Source organism: Spea bombifrons, chromosome 1 (assembly GCF_027358695.1).
Source record: "Spea bombifrons isolate aSpeBom1 chromosome 1, aSpeBom1.2.pri, whole genome shotgun sequence".
NCBI lineage: Eukaryota > Metazoa > Chordata > Amphibia > Anura > Pelobatidae > Spea > Spea bombifrons.
The window spans coordinates 112,013,803-112,032,152 of NC_071087.1; the positions used below are offsets into that span (position 1 = coordinate 112,013,803).

Consider the following 18,350-nt stretch of genomic DNA (forward strand, 5'->3'; position numbering starts at 1 on the left):
GCTACATATTTGACAGCCTGATCTCCCATTCACCAGCAGGGACTTAACGTCCATGATGTAGGGGATTTTCCCTGTCTTCTAGGACCCATCTTTTGTGACATAGCCCCTATGTTCCAGACTGCAAAAGGGGGGTTAAAACAGATGTTGGTAGGAAAGTGTGCAGAACTGTGGTTTGGAGCCCAGTTATTTAGTATGCATTATAAAGGGCCATCCCTGGCGCTGCACAACACTCATAAAACCTCACTTGTTTACACATTTTTTTTACAGGAACAGCCATACTTTTAGAGCTGTATTTAAAGCTCACTTGGCTTTGCTATTCATAATCTGTGAAGTCACAAACAGCAACTCTGCAACAAGCTCCCAAATTAGAGAACACAACTGTGCTTAATGCACGCTTTATAGATCTCACCCGATCCTTGATAAGGTTTGGGTTGACAGAGGAGTTCTAATTTGCATTAAAATGTATGTAGTGACTAATTTCATGTTGCTCAACATAAATTGGTGCTTACAGTATAGAAGAAAATGTAGGACTGCAAAAATGATTAGTTTTTTTTAATCTATATGTTTCATGTATCCCTATGGTGAAATATGTGATTTTAGCAACACGATTGAAACAACTTTACCAAAACCTTTTAATTGTGGAATATATTGTGATCGAGCAAAGAGTAAATAGAACCATATGGCAACCCTTTGATATAAGGGCCAAGGCCCAAAAACTTACTGTGGAAAGTGTTGTAGTCTGCCATTTAGGGATAAACGTGTGCATGTGTGATCATTTTTCCTTTTGCTTGCTTAGTCCCAACAAAGCTGAAAGTGCTCTGCAAGGATTTTTTTTTTTATTTTTTAGACAGATGCGGGGAAATTAGGTATATAGCAGCTACTTTTGGACCAGCATCCCCCACACCAGATTACCACAACTGCTGCAGGAATACTTCACCCGTAGTTATGAGAACAGGCATGCTTTTATTTCTAGGATTTGATCTGAGATTGCGCAAAAGGCCATGCATACTGCCTTAACACTACCAGGTTAGAATATGATCAAGTAGCCATCTACATTTTTAAAAAATAAAAAAAAACATGAATTTCAATACACTAGTTTTAAGACTTGCAACTTGTAACCTCCAACTTTAAAGATCCCTCAGATCAGTAAACTGCACCATCTACTATTACTGCATTATGCAGGGTATAGTGAATTTATTTAGCACAAGAGGGGTCCCCCAAGATTACCACTGAAAGCTGTGTACATGAGAGACAAATAGCAATAGTGTAATTTTCCCAGTGACAGCGTGGTTGTGCATTCGGAAATATAGTGAGGTCACTTTGCTCAGCAGCCAGACTAGGGCAGGGCAACGGCTGGAAGGAAGTGTGCTAAGTGCAGACATCGGGTTTTGGACACGGGATCTTTTCCATTACAGCAGGGTGCCGAGAGAATATACGAAGCGGTAAGCTCCTGTCTATTGATCCTGGAGACTGCAAGTCAGTGCCTGTGCAAATTAGAAGGCCACACACGTTTACAGAGCCCAAGTACCAACTCAAACGCATATGTTAAAAACTCAAAATGGACCCGTAGCCTGGTGTCATGTTAATATCAACGCAGTATGTAACTACTTCTATATAAACTTACAGTGCAAGGTGTTAATGTGAGGTGCAGGCATAAAAATTTATTTTACTGAACCGCAAAAACAAACAGTCATCCTTTAAATAGGTTTTAAACAGTATTTTATTACGGCATTGTGGGATTCAACATGTTTGTACAAGCCAGAGTATAAAATAATCCATATATTCCCTCTACGACATCCTATTTTTCCAGAAAAAAAAGGTATGCCCCACTTTCCTGTCTTTCCTTCTAAAGCAAATATATACATGCTGTAAAGGAGATGGCACTAGTGACCCAAAAAAGCTCAACACAAGATACAAAGTCACTAGCGGTTCACCAACACTCCCATTCTAGCCACATTTTAAACCCACAACATACGCCACACTCCTACAAAGTCACTTCTGCAAAACATGGGGTGGACCTTCAAGGAGCATACCTAGAACTTTATAGTGGTTCTTCAAGAAAATTAAGGGGGAGGGGCAGAAAAAATAAAAGTTAAAAATAAAAATACATTGGTACTACAGTCAAACTATTTAATATCTCCACAAATTGTGAATACTAAAGTTACAGACAAAGAATAACCATAATGTGACAGAATGAACTCTGTAGACATTATAAATATGGAATTATAAATTTAAAACATTTCTGGTTTAAAAATAAATCTGATCATAAACAAGGCTCGGCCTAGTAGGGTCTTTCTCTGCGCTCCTGGCGATGCTCGCTCCTACAGAAGAGGAAAAAGGATTTAGGATTAAGCATATCACGCATCTTTTACTAAAAGCACACATTGCAAAAGGCCAGATACACACTTATCCATCTTTCCAGGTCCACCTCGCCTTGCTCCACCACCTCTTCCACCTCCCATTGGCTCCATGAGAGGTCCTGGGGGACCAGGAGGTCCACCACGCCTTCCTCCACCAAATCCTCTGTCCATTCCACGTCCTCTGAAGCCTCCTCTATCTCCTCCACGTCCACCCCGGAACATACCAGGCCCACCACGGTCCATTAAACCACCTCTGCCACCTCTCATACCAGGTCCTCCTCTTCCTCTTTCAGCGCCTGGTTAAATACATTCAAGAACAAGGAAAAAAAAGTCAAACTTAAGTATACAGTACCATTTAAGTTTCTCAAGGGGAAAAATCTGGTTCTTTATGAATTTAGGACATATGTGAAGGTTGTACAAAATGGTACTAATGTAGGAAACACTTCAATTTAAAAAGCTTCACTAGGATACAGGATACTTTTTGTACCCCCAGCCACTATTGCTTTCATTTTCTCTAAAACAAAAAGCCATGAGAGCTACACAGTCTGTAAAAGAAATATAAATGTCTAGCCATAAAGTGAAACTTTTTTCACTCTATGTGACAAATGAGTGGCATTGGAGCCTTAAATGTGCAGCTCAGCAAATACTTTAGTTACGTAATTACATTAGACAGCAAGCTTAAAGCAAACATTTGTGCAAACACTGATTATCTTATCTTCAACACAATCAGGGTTACATCCCATGACCACTTAATTATAGTTAAAGTCTTATCTACTCAAACCAAGAACAAAGGGAAAAGGAAATGGCTCATTTATCCACAATGGGTGCTAAGAGCTTTCCATAGAAACAGGATCCAAACTCTCCTCCTTGCATGATAAAACATTCAGCCCTAGAGTGGCAATGCCAAATGAACATACCTGGAGGCGGGAAAGGGGGAGGAACGAAACCCTCCGGTTTAGGAGCCTTGCACTGGTTACACTCTGTTCTCCAAGCAAAATTTTGGTTTCCACAGCTCCTTAAAAATTAAAAAAAAAAGTGTGCAAAAAAACTTGGAAACACTTATGGCAGGGTTCACATGCAAAAAGTGATTTTGTATGCTTACGGGTTCGGGCACTGCCAGTCCCCGGCTCTGTGCTGTACATTGGCGCCAACTGGAGCTCCACGTGGTCCTCTAGGTCCTCTTGGCACAAATCCTCCGCGCTCACCACCTCTGCCACCCATTCGTCCCATAGGTCCTGTAAGAACATTTTGTCATTACTCTTTTGATCAATTTATTTTACCAAGTGTATATTACACCAGTTGTTTGGACACAGGAAAGTGCCAGTATCAGGGCTATACATGTAAAGATTAGCTTTTCTATGGCAATGGGCACCTGGAAGATCCAAAGCCTTCTGGCCAGGTAGGGGTGCAAATGCCTTGTGCTTGTCAACAACTGCTATGAGGGCAGTTAAAGACATGCCTTTTTGGCCTGAGTTGGGGAGGGGGACTACTTAGTCTAAGTCTACTGTGGTCACTGCATTAGGTGCCAGTATCTCAGAAACGCCTTTTGCTTTCTACGGAAACTGGAATGAGGCACTTCCGGCTTCCATGTATTTTCAGCTGCACAGAAAAGCTTTACCCTATTTAATGCAGTCACAAATGCTTCCACCATGAAGTATGGCTGCCACACAACCAATTCATAAAATGCATTATACATAATCATCTTCCTATGCAAATTCAGGATAGAAAATCTTACCGCCACGTAAAAGTGGTGGCTGTCCTCGGCCGTCACGTGGGGCAAAGCCACCTCTGTTACCGAGCAGAGACGACTTTTTGCGGGCTAATGACACTTTCAAGGCAGTGCCCTGAAATTCTTTCCCTAAATGGAAGAGTAAAACATTTACAAACAGCACAAATTACACTTTCCAAACCAATATACATTCATAGCAACCAACACATGAACGGTCAGCAGAATAGCAAGTCCACAAACGCCTGCACTTGCTTTTGAGACTTAGCGGCAGTGCATTATAGATATGCATGCAAACATTATGCAGGGTGGATATCTTCCTGACCCCTGACTGTCCTCAAATATCACTGATTAGGAGAATTTGAAAGTATTGGGAACATGAAAAATAAACCACTTGCAAGGCGCCTGGGACCAGTGGCAGACCTTGCAGACTAGTAGGACTAGATTGGAATACGGGCTAGATATACTTCAAGGACAGAGAAAGGTATCAAAAGTTGTTTCTGTTTTTAAATGCACAAAGCAAAATGGTTAAACTCTTCAGACTGAAGGTCCAAAGGCTCAAGGGGATCACATCAAAAAGCAGGCTTCCTTTTAGTAGGGCAAGGATTTGGTAGCCAACTGTCAATCTTAAATTGTGACATTTTCCATGATGTATGCAAGAACCGTATGCATCTTACATGCTTAAAATTGCACTTTGGTCATGAACCGTAATCAACTTACTAACTAGCAAGCACAACATTTGTACCCGCCAAAAGCACAAATGAAAAACTACTGATTCATATTTACAAAGAAATGAAGCTACACAATGTACACACAAAGCATCTGAACCCAAAGTAACACTAACCATCACATAGCTCAACAGCTGTCTTTGCTGAAGGTGGGTCCTCAAAGGAAACCGTCCCATCTCCCTTTGGCTTTCCAGTCTCTTTGTCTGTAAAGATGTTGACAAATGGCTGGCCAGTCCTCTTATTCATCTGTGTAAATAATGAACATTATACATTAATGACCTACAGCTCACAAAGAGAAAAATTAGAGCCTACGGCTTTGGAAAGACTACCAATTAAACAGTACCCAACCAAGAGAATGTGTACACACACACTATCCATGTAAGAGTATTGCTGTACTCATACCACACTTTAAAACCAGTATATATACACCATGGGAAGCAGCTACCTTCTGTAGTCCTTGGAGGATTTTGTCGCCGTTAAGTTATTGCTGCCTTTTTTGTTAAAGGCAGCCTAGTGTCCCGGAGAGCTGGGAGTATTGTTCAGGCAAACCTATCCCAAGCAAGACCTAAGGCTGGGGGGAATCTTAATTAAAGAGGACAAGTCTCCATATCACTGCTCTTCACTGGTCCAAGCTGACTTTGCACGGTGGTGAGAGTAGAAAATATTGTTGAGTGTCTCCAGCAAGGTGGTCCGAGCTGGCTATATTTTAGTTTAATGAGATAAGAGACTGAGTACAGGTTGCCGATTTTAGTGTAGATCAAACTCGCCAAACTTGGGGTACTTTGGCATAGTGAAAGGCTAAGCAATATATGGCCATATAGTGTGACGGAATAGGTGTTTTCTTGAATGGTATTCGCTGGGCATGCGCTGAATGCTTGCTTTGTGTACTTATTGGGCATTCTAACAGCAATCTGGAAATCAGTGTTTATGCCTTTTAGGCTTTGAATGCAATGATAGCTTTCTCCTACATGTAAGTGGTTATAACACTAGCAGTAGGCAGGATGGTGCAGGAAAGTAAAAACTTATGGGAAAATTGTGGGCTTAGTTTTTATCAATAGGCTTTTTAAGATTTTCATTGATATAAAATATTTGACCCAACGCCTTTCTATTGTGGTGTCCAACACATTTGATAAGCGTTCTTTATTTCTATATTTCCAGGTTTCCAAATCGTTACATTTTACGACAACAGAAGTATATGAAAAAGTACTTTACTACTTTAAGCTTCAGTTGTTTTCATACTATAGGCAATACAAACACTTGCGTCCATTTTTCGTGGGGTATTTGTAGAGCGCAGAGTGATGTTGCATCATAATAGCTATGCAATCAAGACAGTAACATAGGTCACAAACCTTGACTTCGCCGCATGTCTTGAAGAATTCTATTATGTCTTCGACAGTGACATTTTCATTGAAACCTTGCACATATATCGTGTTGTTTTCCGGTTCTTCTTCTGGCTCCATAGGGGGTCCTACATTGAATAAGCCTTTTTAAAATGAACATTGACTACATTAGGATACTGAAAACAGAACGCAAACGCGAAGTGCAGCTTGTAATGACATCAATGGCAACATTTGACAATAGAAATGGTCAGTCTATTGATATAAATGACAGGTGTGCTACATGTTACAATGCATAGGAAGCAAAGCGGCACTTTTAAATAAATCTATCCACTATTATATTGCAAAGGGGTGGATAACATTTTGCACAGTTAATAGCAGGAGTTCAGAATAGTAGACCAATAAGATCACACCGGACAATGTCCTTAAGAAAGGTACCCACCTAAATCAAGATCTGGGCCATCATCCAAGAGTCCTGGTAGATGAAAGCAAAGAGAGTAGTTAGTTTACAGTGTCATGTGTCCCTGTGTACACAAACATCAAAATTACTTAACACCGCAGTGAAATGAAGGGGCCTCAAGGGCACAGCTGGTGGGCAGATTTGCAATTTCCTTATACCTTTAATTGCCACAGGGCTTGTGAATCCCCCCTCTAAAGGTGGGGTGGGGTGTATGGCACCTTCATTGTAACCCACTTAAAGCAGCATGGTAGCAATGAAGGACTGCACCAATTAAGGGACAGGGCTGGGCCAATATTTACATTTTTACAGTTTCTCATTTGACAAACTGTATCACGTGCCCATAGTCATGCTTTCAACCTCTAGCTCATACAGAAACCAATTTCATATCGTAAACACAACTCTTCCCCGCATTACACACACTTCTAACAGTTTGTTTGTCTTTTTCCACTGTGCAACCATTTATACCCCTACAAAAAGCCGGCCAGGCCCTTAAAATTCTGCACACGGAATTATAAACCATAGTATGAGGGTGAGCGAATACAGGTAATGGCTAAAGTTACACAAAATTAAGAGGGAGAAAAGGGGGCATTTTGTTATACTACCCATTGTAATACTCAAAAACTTACCACCAGGCTTACTGAAGCCAGCTCGCTCTCCACCGCTGCTGGGAGAATAAAGGTGAAGAAATGAAGGCCTTTTTCCCTTTAAAGAGCCATTTAGCATTCTGGGCCTCGAATGGGGTTCAAGGGTACAGAGCCGGCAGTGGCTTAACATCTCCATACAAAGCATCTGTCTCAGCGTGGCACTAATCTTCAAGGGTGTTTTTTGTGTATGTATATATTGTTCTAAATTTATACAGAGATCTGCAGAAACCTTTATCTGATTCAGTGGGTATAGTCCCAAAAGTAGTATTAAGCGTGCAATGCTACTAGGACAAAAAAAAAAGGCTTAATATGTAATAACCCATTTTTAACACGTTACACCAGACTGTCTTTGCATTGCAGAATTCCGATAAAAATGGCAACTTTACAGCAAGTAAGCTCCAAGAGCCGAATTGTGTAAGAGACCCCTGAAAAAGCTTTAGCTGCTGTAGAGTCACATTGAAGAATGTCTTAATATCCGCTACGGAAAGTCGTCCCCTACCACGGAAAAAGTTAACGTGGTTGTGGCCCCTCAAACCTGTTTGTAAGGCGAGGACAGCGACAGCTATGCAAGCATTGCACCTTTAATACACATTTTATCTTGCAACTCATATTAGCTGTCATTAGCAGCTATCAACCTTAAACACCAGAAGAATATACAGGTTTACAGAACAAAATGTTTACACAATGAAATATTACGCTTGTTTTTACACCATATAATTTTGCTACTTTAAGTTACAATGATTAACAATGTCTGTTCTAGTTTTATTTATGGCCCGATATAATTTTTTCCTCTCCATTTAGACACCGAGTCCCACTTTTCATTATGCTGCCGGCTGAGTGGGCACTTTTTAGAACTGAAGTGTTCTATACAACGCTCTCACTTTGTTACCTGTGGCATATAAATTTGACAAAGCATGTTAAAATATGGGATTTTCAGGTACATCCAATAAGAGAATCACATAACCAGATATTTACAAAAATGCATAAATCTTCCAAAAACAAAAAAAATGGAGTTGATTGTTACTATACAAAAAATATTCAACTTAAAAACGGGAATCAAAAAACCACTTACCTTGGAGATCAAAAAACCTGCTTGGTGCATGAAGATATAAACTGATCCCTTGCCGCAAATATTAAGGGAGGTCTTTAGATTTTGACAATTGCATTAGATTAAAATAAAGGGTCTCAGTTAATTTGGTATGCGTATTAACACTATGCTGTAACGAGCCTACATTGCCCAAAAATAAAGGTCCCCTCAATCGTATAGATTGGAGAACCAGGCCACACCAGCCAATGGGAGCTTTAATTTAATTTTGTTCTGGTTATAGAAGAGGCAGCATCTGGGGGAAATATTACTACTTCAACATATTACTCAAGGTTGGTCAGAAGAGATGCGAGTCACCAACTAGCCATCAAAATTTTCAGCTAGCTACTTGACTTTTATTTTAAGAAATTACATTTCCATTCATGTTTCAAGTACATGGTATATGGAAAAGTTATTGCTTGGACACTGCACCAGATCTAGTACAGCAACAGCGGAAGTATTACACTTGCAATATGTTGACGCAGTAAAGAATGTGAACTTAGGTGACCAAGCAGGTTTTCCAGAACTTTTACTCAACATATACAAGTTTATATCCGACAACAATGTGCCAACAAGAAAATAGTACATATATATTGGTAAATATAATGGCGGTTCAACTCTGCAAGGTGTTAGATTGGTTATGCTTGTTCTGCTAACCAAATTAAAAAGTCTTAAGCATAATAAAGCACCATGACACCACCTATAAATCTTAAAGGAGCTCTGTCACTTTACCCAAAACCTATCATTGTATAGTTCTGTACAATAGACACGACCTTTGACATATTGATATAATTCCTCTTCTCATGATCTCCATGAAACGCCATGTTTTAGTTAAAGTATTGATTTGTTCAGGCATCCTTTGTAAGGGTGTATAAGGAAAATGGATTGGATAATGCTGACCCTACCACAGACTGTAGCAGACCTGTTTCCATTATATTAACCTTAAAACCGAGTCCGAGTTACACTGACCACCAAAAAAGTTAGTTTTAATTAAATTTACTTTGTTAAAAAGAGCATGTGACAGTTCTCCTTTAAGGTAACGTGAAAATACGTGTCCGTTTTTACTTTGACATGTCAAGTGAAGGAATGCATAACGTGGGTGGGTGTTGGAAATAAAGTCAACACTTAGTTTGCTGTAGCGCAAGACAAGCTAGTAATTAGGCTTCATCCACATCTAAGACTTCAGATAACAGTTTATACCAAAGCAACTTTTCAAGATCCCCTTCCACTACACAAAAATGGCACTCCTTTAGGTAAAACACTCCAAAGGGTCTTTTCGGGTTTAGTACATGTCTACCTTGTTGCCTCATAAGCTAAAAAAACTGGGAGAAATCCGGTTAGTTCAGAGATAAAAAGGTTTTCTTACCCCATGCCTCCACGGCCTCCCCGCCCACCACGACTCATGCCGCCTCTGTCAAACATGCCCCTGCTTCTGCCACGAGAGTCAAGGCCTCCTGAAATGCGGCTGTCACCAGAGCCTCCATAACCTTGATGAGGTTCCTGGCCATATGATCCTTTGCTACCAGGATGGTCCTGACGATAACTGCCTGGATAAAGAAAGCCAAAGGTTAAACTTTTTTTGCAATGTGTCTTTTTGAAAAGTTAACGCAACTACTGCTTTATGCACCATAAACCGTGAAGTGACTTACTCTGCTGACTGTAGCTGCTGCTCGGTTGGCCATACTGGCCCGACTGCTGGCTGCTGTAGGATGTAGCCGGAGGTGGGTAGCTAGTTGGAGGGGGTTGTTGCTGCTGCTGCTGCTGTTGTTGTTGCTGCTGCTGGTAACTGTTCTGCTGTCCATATCCACTTTGCTGTCCATAGCCACTTGGCTGCCCATAAGAAGTCTGCTGGGAATATGGGCTCTGTTGCCCATAGCTGCTTTGTTGTGAGTAAGAGCTGGGCTGAGAATATGAGCTTTGCTCGTAGCTAGTTGGTTGGGAGCTCGAATAGCTATGGAATAAAAAAAAATGCACTTTGAAGCTGTAATTATCGAAAATGATGCTCAGAGGCATCCCTGTCCATGTGAAACAAAATCACACGCTCAGTAAAGTGTGTTCCATTAAACTCATGTGGTATTCATGTGGTATATTTGAGCTATACCAATGATTGAGCACAGGGGTAAAGCTAGTGGCCCCTGGATCCAGTGTTTCAGCCCCATCCCATAATAACTGAAATCCACGCACACAAGCGCCAACCACAATACATACACATCTTTGTCCCTTACACCAACTCTATCTGGCACATTCAACAAGGGCTCCAATTGCCCTGCAGTCAGGGCAGACTAGCAAGACAGCAGACCCAGATTCAATGGTGGCAGGAATTTGCTGCGTTTGGTGAAAGTAGTTATGTAATATATCCTCTACTTAAAGGTGACATGTCCCCAGTCCTTAAGGGGTTAAAAGATGTTTGCCTACATTTTTAGTTACCAAATATTTACAAACAGGATTTGATGGCAGATAAGAACCATTCGGCCTATAGTATGTCCATTTTTCTGAGGTGGGATATTCAAATCCCTATTAGTCCTTGGTCTGGCCCCAAAAATGTGAATAAGGGCTCAAATCACATAATATAGTGCACAAAAGCATGCACTAAAATATATAAAAAAACAGAAGTCATTAACCATGTCTATGAATTGAAACACTACCATGTATTCATTCTGATACAGTATTTACCATCTATTTTAAAAAAAATGCTGTAAAATGTTCAGGATCTTATGATGTACCAAGAGGTAGAAACCTTCACCAAAAAGAGGGCACATAGTACGTGAAACTCCTTGGTAGAGTTATCACAGCTTCATATTGGACCATCTGCAGTTTTAAGGAAGGGTAGTCTCCTAAACTTGCAATTCAGTACAGAACAGCTGACCCCGAGGGGGGGGCTGATAAGCAAAGCCACAGGAAAGTAGGGCTGCAACTAACGATTATTTTAATAATCGATTAGTTGGCCGATTATTTTTTCGATTAATCGATTAATCGGATAAAAAAATACATTATTTTAAATTGAAGAAAAATTGCAATAAAAAACGTACAATTTACACTTTCATCTCTTTATTGCAATGGCCTCTCTCTCTCTATTCACCTTCTTATTTTACTGACATAATAATAAAAGCTACAAGAACCCAAACACAGTGCTTCTCAAACTAGGTTTTAATACAAAGTTATTAGTAAATATTAATTCATATGTTAACTATTTTTCATATTTAATAAAAACTGAGAAAAAAGCCTTGTTTAAATTTTTTTATTTACCAAACTGCCCCCAGTTATGCACATCTGACCCCCAGCTTGCCACTCTGCCCCCATATATGCCTTATACCTCTTATATGCCAGATTCCACTGTGCCCCCTGATATGCCGTATACTCCTTATATGCCAGTGATATGCAACTGAGCCCCCTGATATACCTTTTACCCCCAGATTTGTTTTATGCCCCCCTGATATGCCTAATATCGATGTCTTATACCCCCTATATGCCACTGAGCCCCCTGATATACCTTTTACCCCCAGATATGTTTATGCCCCCTGATATGCCTAATATCCATATGCCTTATACCCCCTATATGCCCTAAAAATTCATAATACCCCCCATACACCACTATAACTCACCCATACACCACTCTGGCTCCTCCCCCTCCCATACACCACTCTGGCTCCTCCCCTCCCATACACCACTCTGGCTCCCCCCCCTCCCATACGCCACTCTGGCTCCTCCCCCGCCCATACACCACTCTGGCTCCTCCCCTCCCATACATCACTTTGCCTCCTCCCCCTCCCATATACCACTCTGCCTCCTCCCCCCCATACATCACTCTGGCTCCTCCCATACTCCACTCTGCCTCCTCCCATACATCACGTTGGCTCCTCCCCCTCCCATACATCGCTTTGCCTCCTCCCCCCTCCCATACTCCACTCTGCCTCCTGTGAACCTCCGTTTCTGACAAGACACCAGGGAGCCGGGTAGAGAGGCAGAGTGGCGTATGAGAGGGGGAGGAGCCAGAGTGGTGTATTGGAGGGTGGCTCCCATACACCCCTCTGACTCCTCCCCCCTCCCATACACCGCTCTGCCTCTCTACCCGGCTCCGTTACTGAAGGCACTTTCATTGCAGCTTCATAGAAGCCACAGTGTAAGTGAAGGGCAGTAACGGAGTCTGTCTGTGCGATGCAGACCCTCACCGGCCATCAGAGAGGATGATTCTCTGTCAGCCGGTGGGGGTCTGCATCGCACAGACAGACTCCGTTACTCACCTTCACTTACACTGAGGCTTCTATGAAGCTGCAGGGAAAGTGCTTGTCAGTAAGGGTGCCGGGTAGAGAGGCAGAGTGGCGTATGAGAGGGGGAGGAGCCAGAGTGGTGTATTGGAGGGTGGCTCCCATACACCCCTCTGACTCCTCCCCCCTCCCATACACCGCTCTGCCTCTCTACCCGGCTCCGTTACTGAAGGCACTTTCATTGCAGCTTCATAGAAGCCACAGTGTAAGTGAAGTGCAGTAACGGAGTCTGTCTGTGCGATGCAGACCCTCACCGGCCATCAGAGAGGATGATTCTCTGTTAGCCGGTGGGGGTCTGCATCGCACAGACAGACTCCGTCACTCACCTTCACTTACACTGAGGCTTCTATGAAGCTGCAGGGAAAGTGCCTTCAGTAACGGTGCCGGGTAGAGAGGCAGAGTGACGTATGGGAGGGGGAGGAGTCAGAGGGGTCTATGGGAGGGGGGAGAGAGACGGAAGTGAGAGACCGGCCGACAGTGAGGGGAATCCAGGTCCCCTGCAGCGTTGCGGGGGATCTGGATTCCGGTGTTATAATCCGATCTCTGTTTGAGGTCGGATTATATAAGGAGAGGGTTTTTTCAGAGCATTTGCTCTGAAAAAAACCTCTTTTTATAATCGATAAAAATCGATCCGATTAATCGATGATGAAATTCGTTGACAACGATTTTCATAATCGATTATTATCGATTTTATCGATTAGTTGTTTCAGCCCTACAGGAAAGTGTATTTTGGAAGAAATCTTCCACTCCATGGTGTGTGTGGAACAATCCTCACTGATGAATAGTTTTGTCCGACAAGAGTGCAGAACTTAAATAGCACCGCTAATCTATAGCTCCACCATACACATTTTAGCTTACTCGGAAGCAACATTTTTAGCACTCAATTCAATAAAAATATGACTGACAACTGAAGCCATTTCCTAAGAAATATCTTGAAAGATTTCTTCCTCTATATAGTTTCCTGTGGACTTGCTTCCCAAAAGGTGTAATTAAACTGCTTTGTATACACATAGGTATATAGATCAGAAATAATGACTCCTAAATCCCTCTTTCATTGTCACTGACAGAACAGCACCCCCATGCTATACTTCTGCCTTGGGATTTTTACATTTTGCATTTAATGCATCTGCCACACCATTCTAGTTTACTTAAATCATTTGTCATTTGACTTGTTCCACCTGGAAGGACTACTCTGTTGCAGGCCAAAAATACATACTACATAATATCATAATGGTAAGATTACCATTACCAAAATTAAAATGTCAATACTGACCCCTAAGGTACCCCACTAGTAACAAGCCCTTCCCTTCAATATACACCACTGATTAAAGACTTCCGTTTTCTGTCACTCAACCAAACAACTTTGCATACCATTGTGAAGTCTTACCTGGTGGGTGGGTAGGATGGAGGAGCGCTCACTTGCTGTATTGTGTAGCTGGCTGGGGCTTGAGGATAATTATAGCTGCTTTGACTGTAGCCCATGCTGGCCTGAGGATACGTGGCCGTGCTTGGTGGTGGTTGGCTTGTATCAGCTGGCTTGCTTCCATCTTGAGGTCTAACAAGGCAAAGCAAGGGCTGGTAGTACTGATTCAAGACTAAATGCTCCCCATATCTCCATGTATAAGAGCATGTATAAAAAGGACTGCTTTTGAAATAAAGCATTGAAGGCAATATATTGCATGACCCAAAACAGACAGCTAGCTATTAAAGAATATATCTAGAACCTTTGTGGTGTAGAATTTAGAAAAATGTACAATTTGTTTTTATGAAAAAAGCATTCGTGCTTTCAGATGCCAACAATTCTTTTAATAAACCCAATTACCTTGTTGGAGCAGCACTGGCAGGCTGCTGTCCATAGGAAGCATATGCAGGCTGAGATCCATAGGCGGATGGCGCTGCATAAGAAGTCTGGGTGGTGGTGGCGGCTGCGGTGGTGGTGTCATAACCTGATGATCCATATGCTTGGACCGGTTGGCTGTAAGCTTGAGGAGCAGCTGGGGTGGTGTAACCTTCAAGCATAAACAAAAACCCCCAAATATTTATTTAAGTTAAAATTGTGTTATAAAAAGCAGGACATGTTTACACTACATAGAAACAGAATTAAGCAGCAGGTAAGAACTGGGTCAAAGTATTCCATTCATAGGGTAGTCATACAATTCCCATTCATGTTAATATTCCCTCAGTGCCCACACTCTGTTCCACCCCCCCCAATGAAATTAGAATCAATATCCATTTCAACAACCGCTCCCTCCACAAAATGACTCATTTTTCATACTACAGGGCACAAATTCAAATGTTATTTTAAGCATGTAGATTACTTTATGGGACATGTATTTATAGACAACCAACATTTAAGCACATGCACGTTGAACTGGTTGAATTGTCACTGAGCAAAAGTGACTGCACAGATGCAAAGAACACATGAAAGAGTAAATATGTAATTTTAAAAACCCAGTACAAACCAAGTACAAAGCAGTTAATCCACTTGGCTGTAATATGGGACTAGGCAGTCATCCTTTAACAGGGACACTATTTTCTTGCACTGTGATGGCTGAAGATTTATGCATACCCTAATGGTTTGCTTTCTGAGGTTTTAAGAATGAAACCGAAGGATAGGCACATCTAAGCTTTTTTGTAGCCTGCTTGACAAGGAAGGGTATATGTTCAGCAAAATGTTAGAAGTCTACTATGTGGCCCCTGGCATTTATTCAGGACTGAATCAAACTATCCAAAAGGAGTTAACAAAATGTATGGAAACCCACCAGCAACGTGTACAACTGCCTGAGCACAGTTTTAGATCCCCAGGCTCACCAAAACAAATTTACAAATGAAAATTAGACTGATGTTGCAAAATTGCTTTGTAAAAGTGTGATACAACAGCTAGCATTCAATGTACTGTATGTGAATGTGCAACATCAACTCCCCCCAGGCTTAAAAGTGATTCATGCGTGAAGCCAACCTGTGCTTGTCCCTTCTACTGCAAGCACAATCCAGAAAGTAGAAAGGGAAGTCAGAGCAACATTTTACTTATACAAAAAAAAAATACCAGAAGAGCATTCTCTTTTATTCTGTCCTAGCCACTTTTCCTTGTGTGTATGGTCTTACTGGCACAACATTTGTACTCACCAGAGGGGTGTTATTTGGAACATTCCCACCATTTCTTACATGGTACTATAGTAATCATTAGGACAGTGGCAGAACACTAATTTAGAAGTGATTTGCATGCAATGTTAAATGGAGAGTATGGCAGCTGGCGCAAAGGAGTGGTCCTGTCTATATGCATAATTTACATACATAAGTACTTTTAACCATTAGCACCTTACCGGTTGGTGGTTGTCCATAGGAAGCAGCATATGCGGACTGGCCATATGCATTTGCTGTTGCTTGTGTCTGTGTATAGCTGGAATCACTTGGTTGGCCATAAGAGCCGTAGCTTTGCTGTCCATAGCTTGCCTGCTGAAGTGAAGAGTGGATACCATCACAATACTCACATGTTCCCCTTATTTTTAGTGATAGAGAGACCCCCCTAATATTTAGATTAGTGTTTGTTAAAACATCTAACCAGTCCCGTAAAATATCTGAACATGGTCAAAATTCAATGGACAATACAGCATAAGTGCAACAAAGTTAGGTATACCAGTAATAGGACTGACATATTACCTGGGCAGTCTGTGTGTATCCTTGAGCAGGCTGGGCAGTGTAAGCTCCGTAACTGCATTAGGGGGGAAAAAGGAACAAAAACAAGTGAAACTTCAAATCACAGGTGCCAAAGGGTCTGACACTGGCAATAAGAAAAAAGCCTCCACTTTAATACAAAGTTACTTCAGCTCTAAAACACCATCAGTAACCAAAAGCCAATATAACAAAAGTACTAGAAAATCCATGACAACTAGTAGAACTTACCTCTGCTGGGCTCCAGTCTGGCTATAGGTGCTATAATCTGCAACAAGAACAAACAGGACTTTAACGGACAGCAATACACCAATGAATACACAGACCAATGCATAGTTAAGCATAAGATGACTATCTTCTTAAATGCACATCAGTTGCCACAACTTCTGCAAAATATTTTCGCAGTACACAAAACCTGCATTACAGAGGGCAGTTTCGCTGTTAAAACGTATATTGGAGTCAAGGTTGCAGGAGCTTCCTCTTCCCATTTTCATACCCCCCACAGGCTGCCCGTGCAGAACAGGACGTACACTAACCGGTAATAAAGCTACCCCAGTAGGGCATTAGAGTGTTTTGATTGATGAATCTTAAAAGACTGATATAAAACGCTCAGTAAATGCAATGAAGCCTCTACATGACGGGTCAGTCCAAGATTGTTCAAACAGGTGCAGAGACGGGAGGACAGTTGAGTCACGTAACACATCGTTAAATGAGCCGGCGGTAATATCGCGACTGATAGGGGGAAGGTTAAATGAACGCACAAAGACTCACATGCGTTCGCTGCTCAGGACACTTCCTCTGACACAAGGCCGGCTTATATAAAAGGGGGGCCTTTTCGTGTTTGCCCAAGGACAACTCTATGTGGATAGACCGATGGGTCACAGTCACAATTCAGTGCTAGGTTATGCCAGTTTCCATTTCTGCTCATCAGAACTGGCAAGTTACTGAAGCCAGAGAGAAATTGTATTTTGTGTGAGGATACATTGACCCTCTACCCAAGATATCTGCTCCACAATGGTGAGCACTAGAAGACAACATTTACCTTACCTCTAGTAGTAGTTAGAGACAGTTTACCTGCCTGAAAGCAGCACTACAGAAGAAGGGTTATTAAAGTACTAGACTAACATGCATTGCTAATAAAAAAAAAATTGAAGCAGCAGCAGATCATTGGCAGCAAAACACCCCAACTAAAATCAGTGAGGCTCTTCCCACACATGGGAAGTACATCACGTGCATTGACGTGTGTTTAGCCCAATAGATCCCCTGCATAGAGAATGCTTGGGAGTGAGGTGCAAAACTGCAAACATACGGGATATACCTGCAAGGAGGATGCCACAAAATGTAACGGATCCACACAGCTACCGTGTGATTTAGAGGGCATATGACAGCCGGACTCCTTAAAACTGTGCCTACACACAAAATTGCCAATGGGGCCACCATTACTGAGCTAAAGCAGTGTATGAGACATACTCCTCACAAAATACTAACATGATTCAGGGCACTATTAACACGTGTATACAGACGCATGTGCAAAAACACGCACCCCATATCACCATCATATGAAATTCACGCTCATTATACATACTTAAGCGCAGTTCGAGGCTCCTTCCCACATCTAGACTAAGCCTGCACGAAGTGAAGCATTCCCAGCAAACACTCGCTCTGGTCGAGCAACAGGCTGCTTTTGCATTCACTCCGTCCACCAAGATGAAACCGCGCGTGATATAGAAACAAGCGGATATCACAATAATGTTAGAGCCTAAACATATTGCCCATCGCCTTAGATACTAACCAAAACGGCCTGAACCTGGGTACTGAATGAGACGTTTGGGCCTAGCAGACAGGAAAAAGCCGTGCGAGCTAAGGAACCTGGGGGTAAGGCAGGCAACAAACAAGAGACAAACGATCCCACATCGAGGTAAACGTTGACAAAAGGCATCGCTGCTAATCCGCGAAAGCCCATTTAATTATTTTTCATAATTATTAGCAACATCCGTTACTCACCGGTAGACGCCATTTTGCACACCCTCGACTGCTTCAGCGCCTGTATGTAGGGAAAGCGCGCTGCGCATGC

At 42.0% G+C, this 18,350-nt stretch overlaps 1 protein-coding gene across 6 annotated transcripts; it reads right to left on the reverse strand.

The window, feature by feature from the left end:
* Positions 1 to 1,704: 1,704 nt before the first annotated feature.
* Positions 1,705 to 18,345, reverse strand: EWSR1 (EWS RNA binding protein 1). 6 transcript variants are annotated; one of them, XM_053468684.1, is made up of 17 exons: positions 18,281 to 18,345; positions 16,508 to 16,544; positions 16,265 to 16,316; positions 15,928 to 16,060; positions 14,427 to 14,613; positions 13,992 to 14,159; positions 9,989 to 10,290; positions 9,706 to 9,886; positions 7,238 to 7,272; positions 6,594 to 6,626; positions 6,164 to 6,282; positions 4,931 to 5,060; positions 4,096 to 4,218; positions 3,463 to 3,595; positions 3,278 to 3,375; positions 2,407 to 2,656; positions 1,705 to 2,321 (listed from the first exon to the last, which is right to left on the reverse strand). In XM_053468684.1, the coding sequence occupies exons 1-17, from the start codon at positions 18,291 to 18,293 to the stop codon at positions 2,282 to 2,284; spliced, it is 2,034 nt and encodes a 677-aa protein (XP_053324659.1). In that variant the 5' UTR covers positions 18,294 to 18,345; the 3' UTR covers positions 1,705 to 2,281. The 6 variants fall into 6 exon arrangements, with proteins under 6 accessions (XP_053324659.1, XP_053324642.1, XP_053324634.1 ...); XM_053468667.1 differs by having other exon boundaries at positions 6,164 to 6,297; XM_053468659.1 differs by having other exon boundaries at positions 6,164 to 6,297; positions 7,238 to 7,275.
* Positions 18,346 to 18,350: the final 5 nt, after the last annotated feature.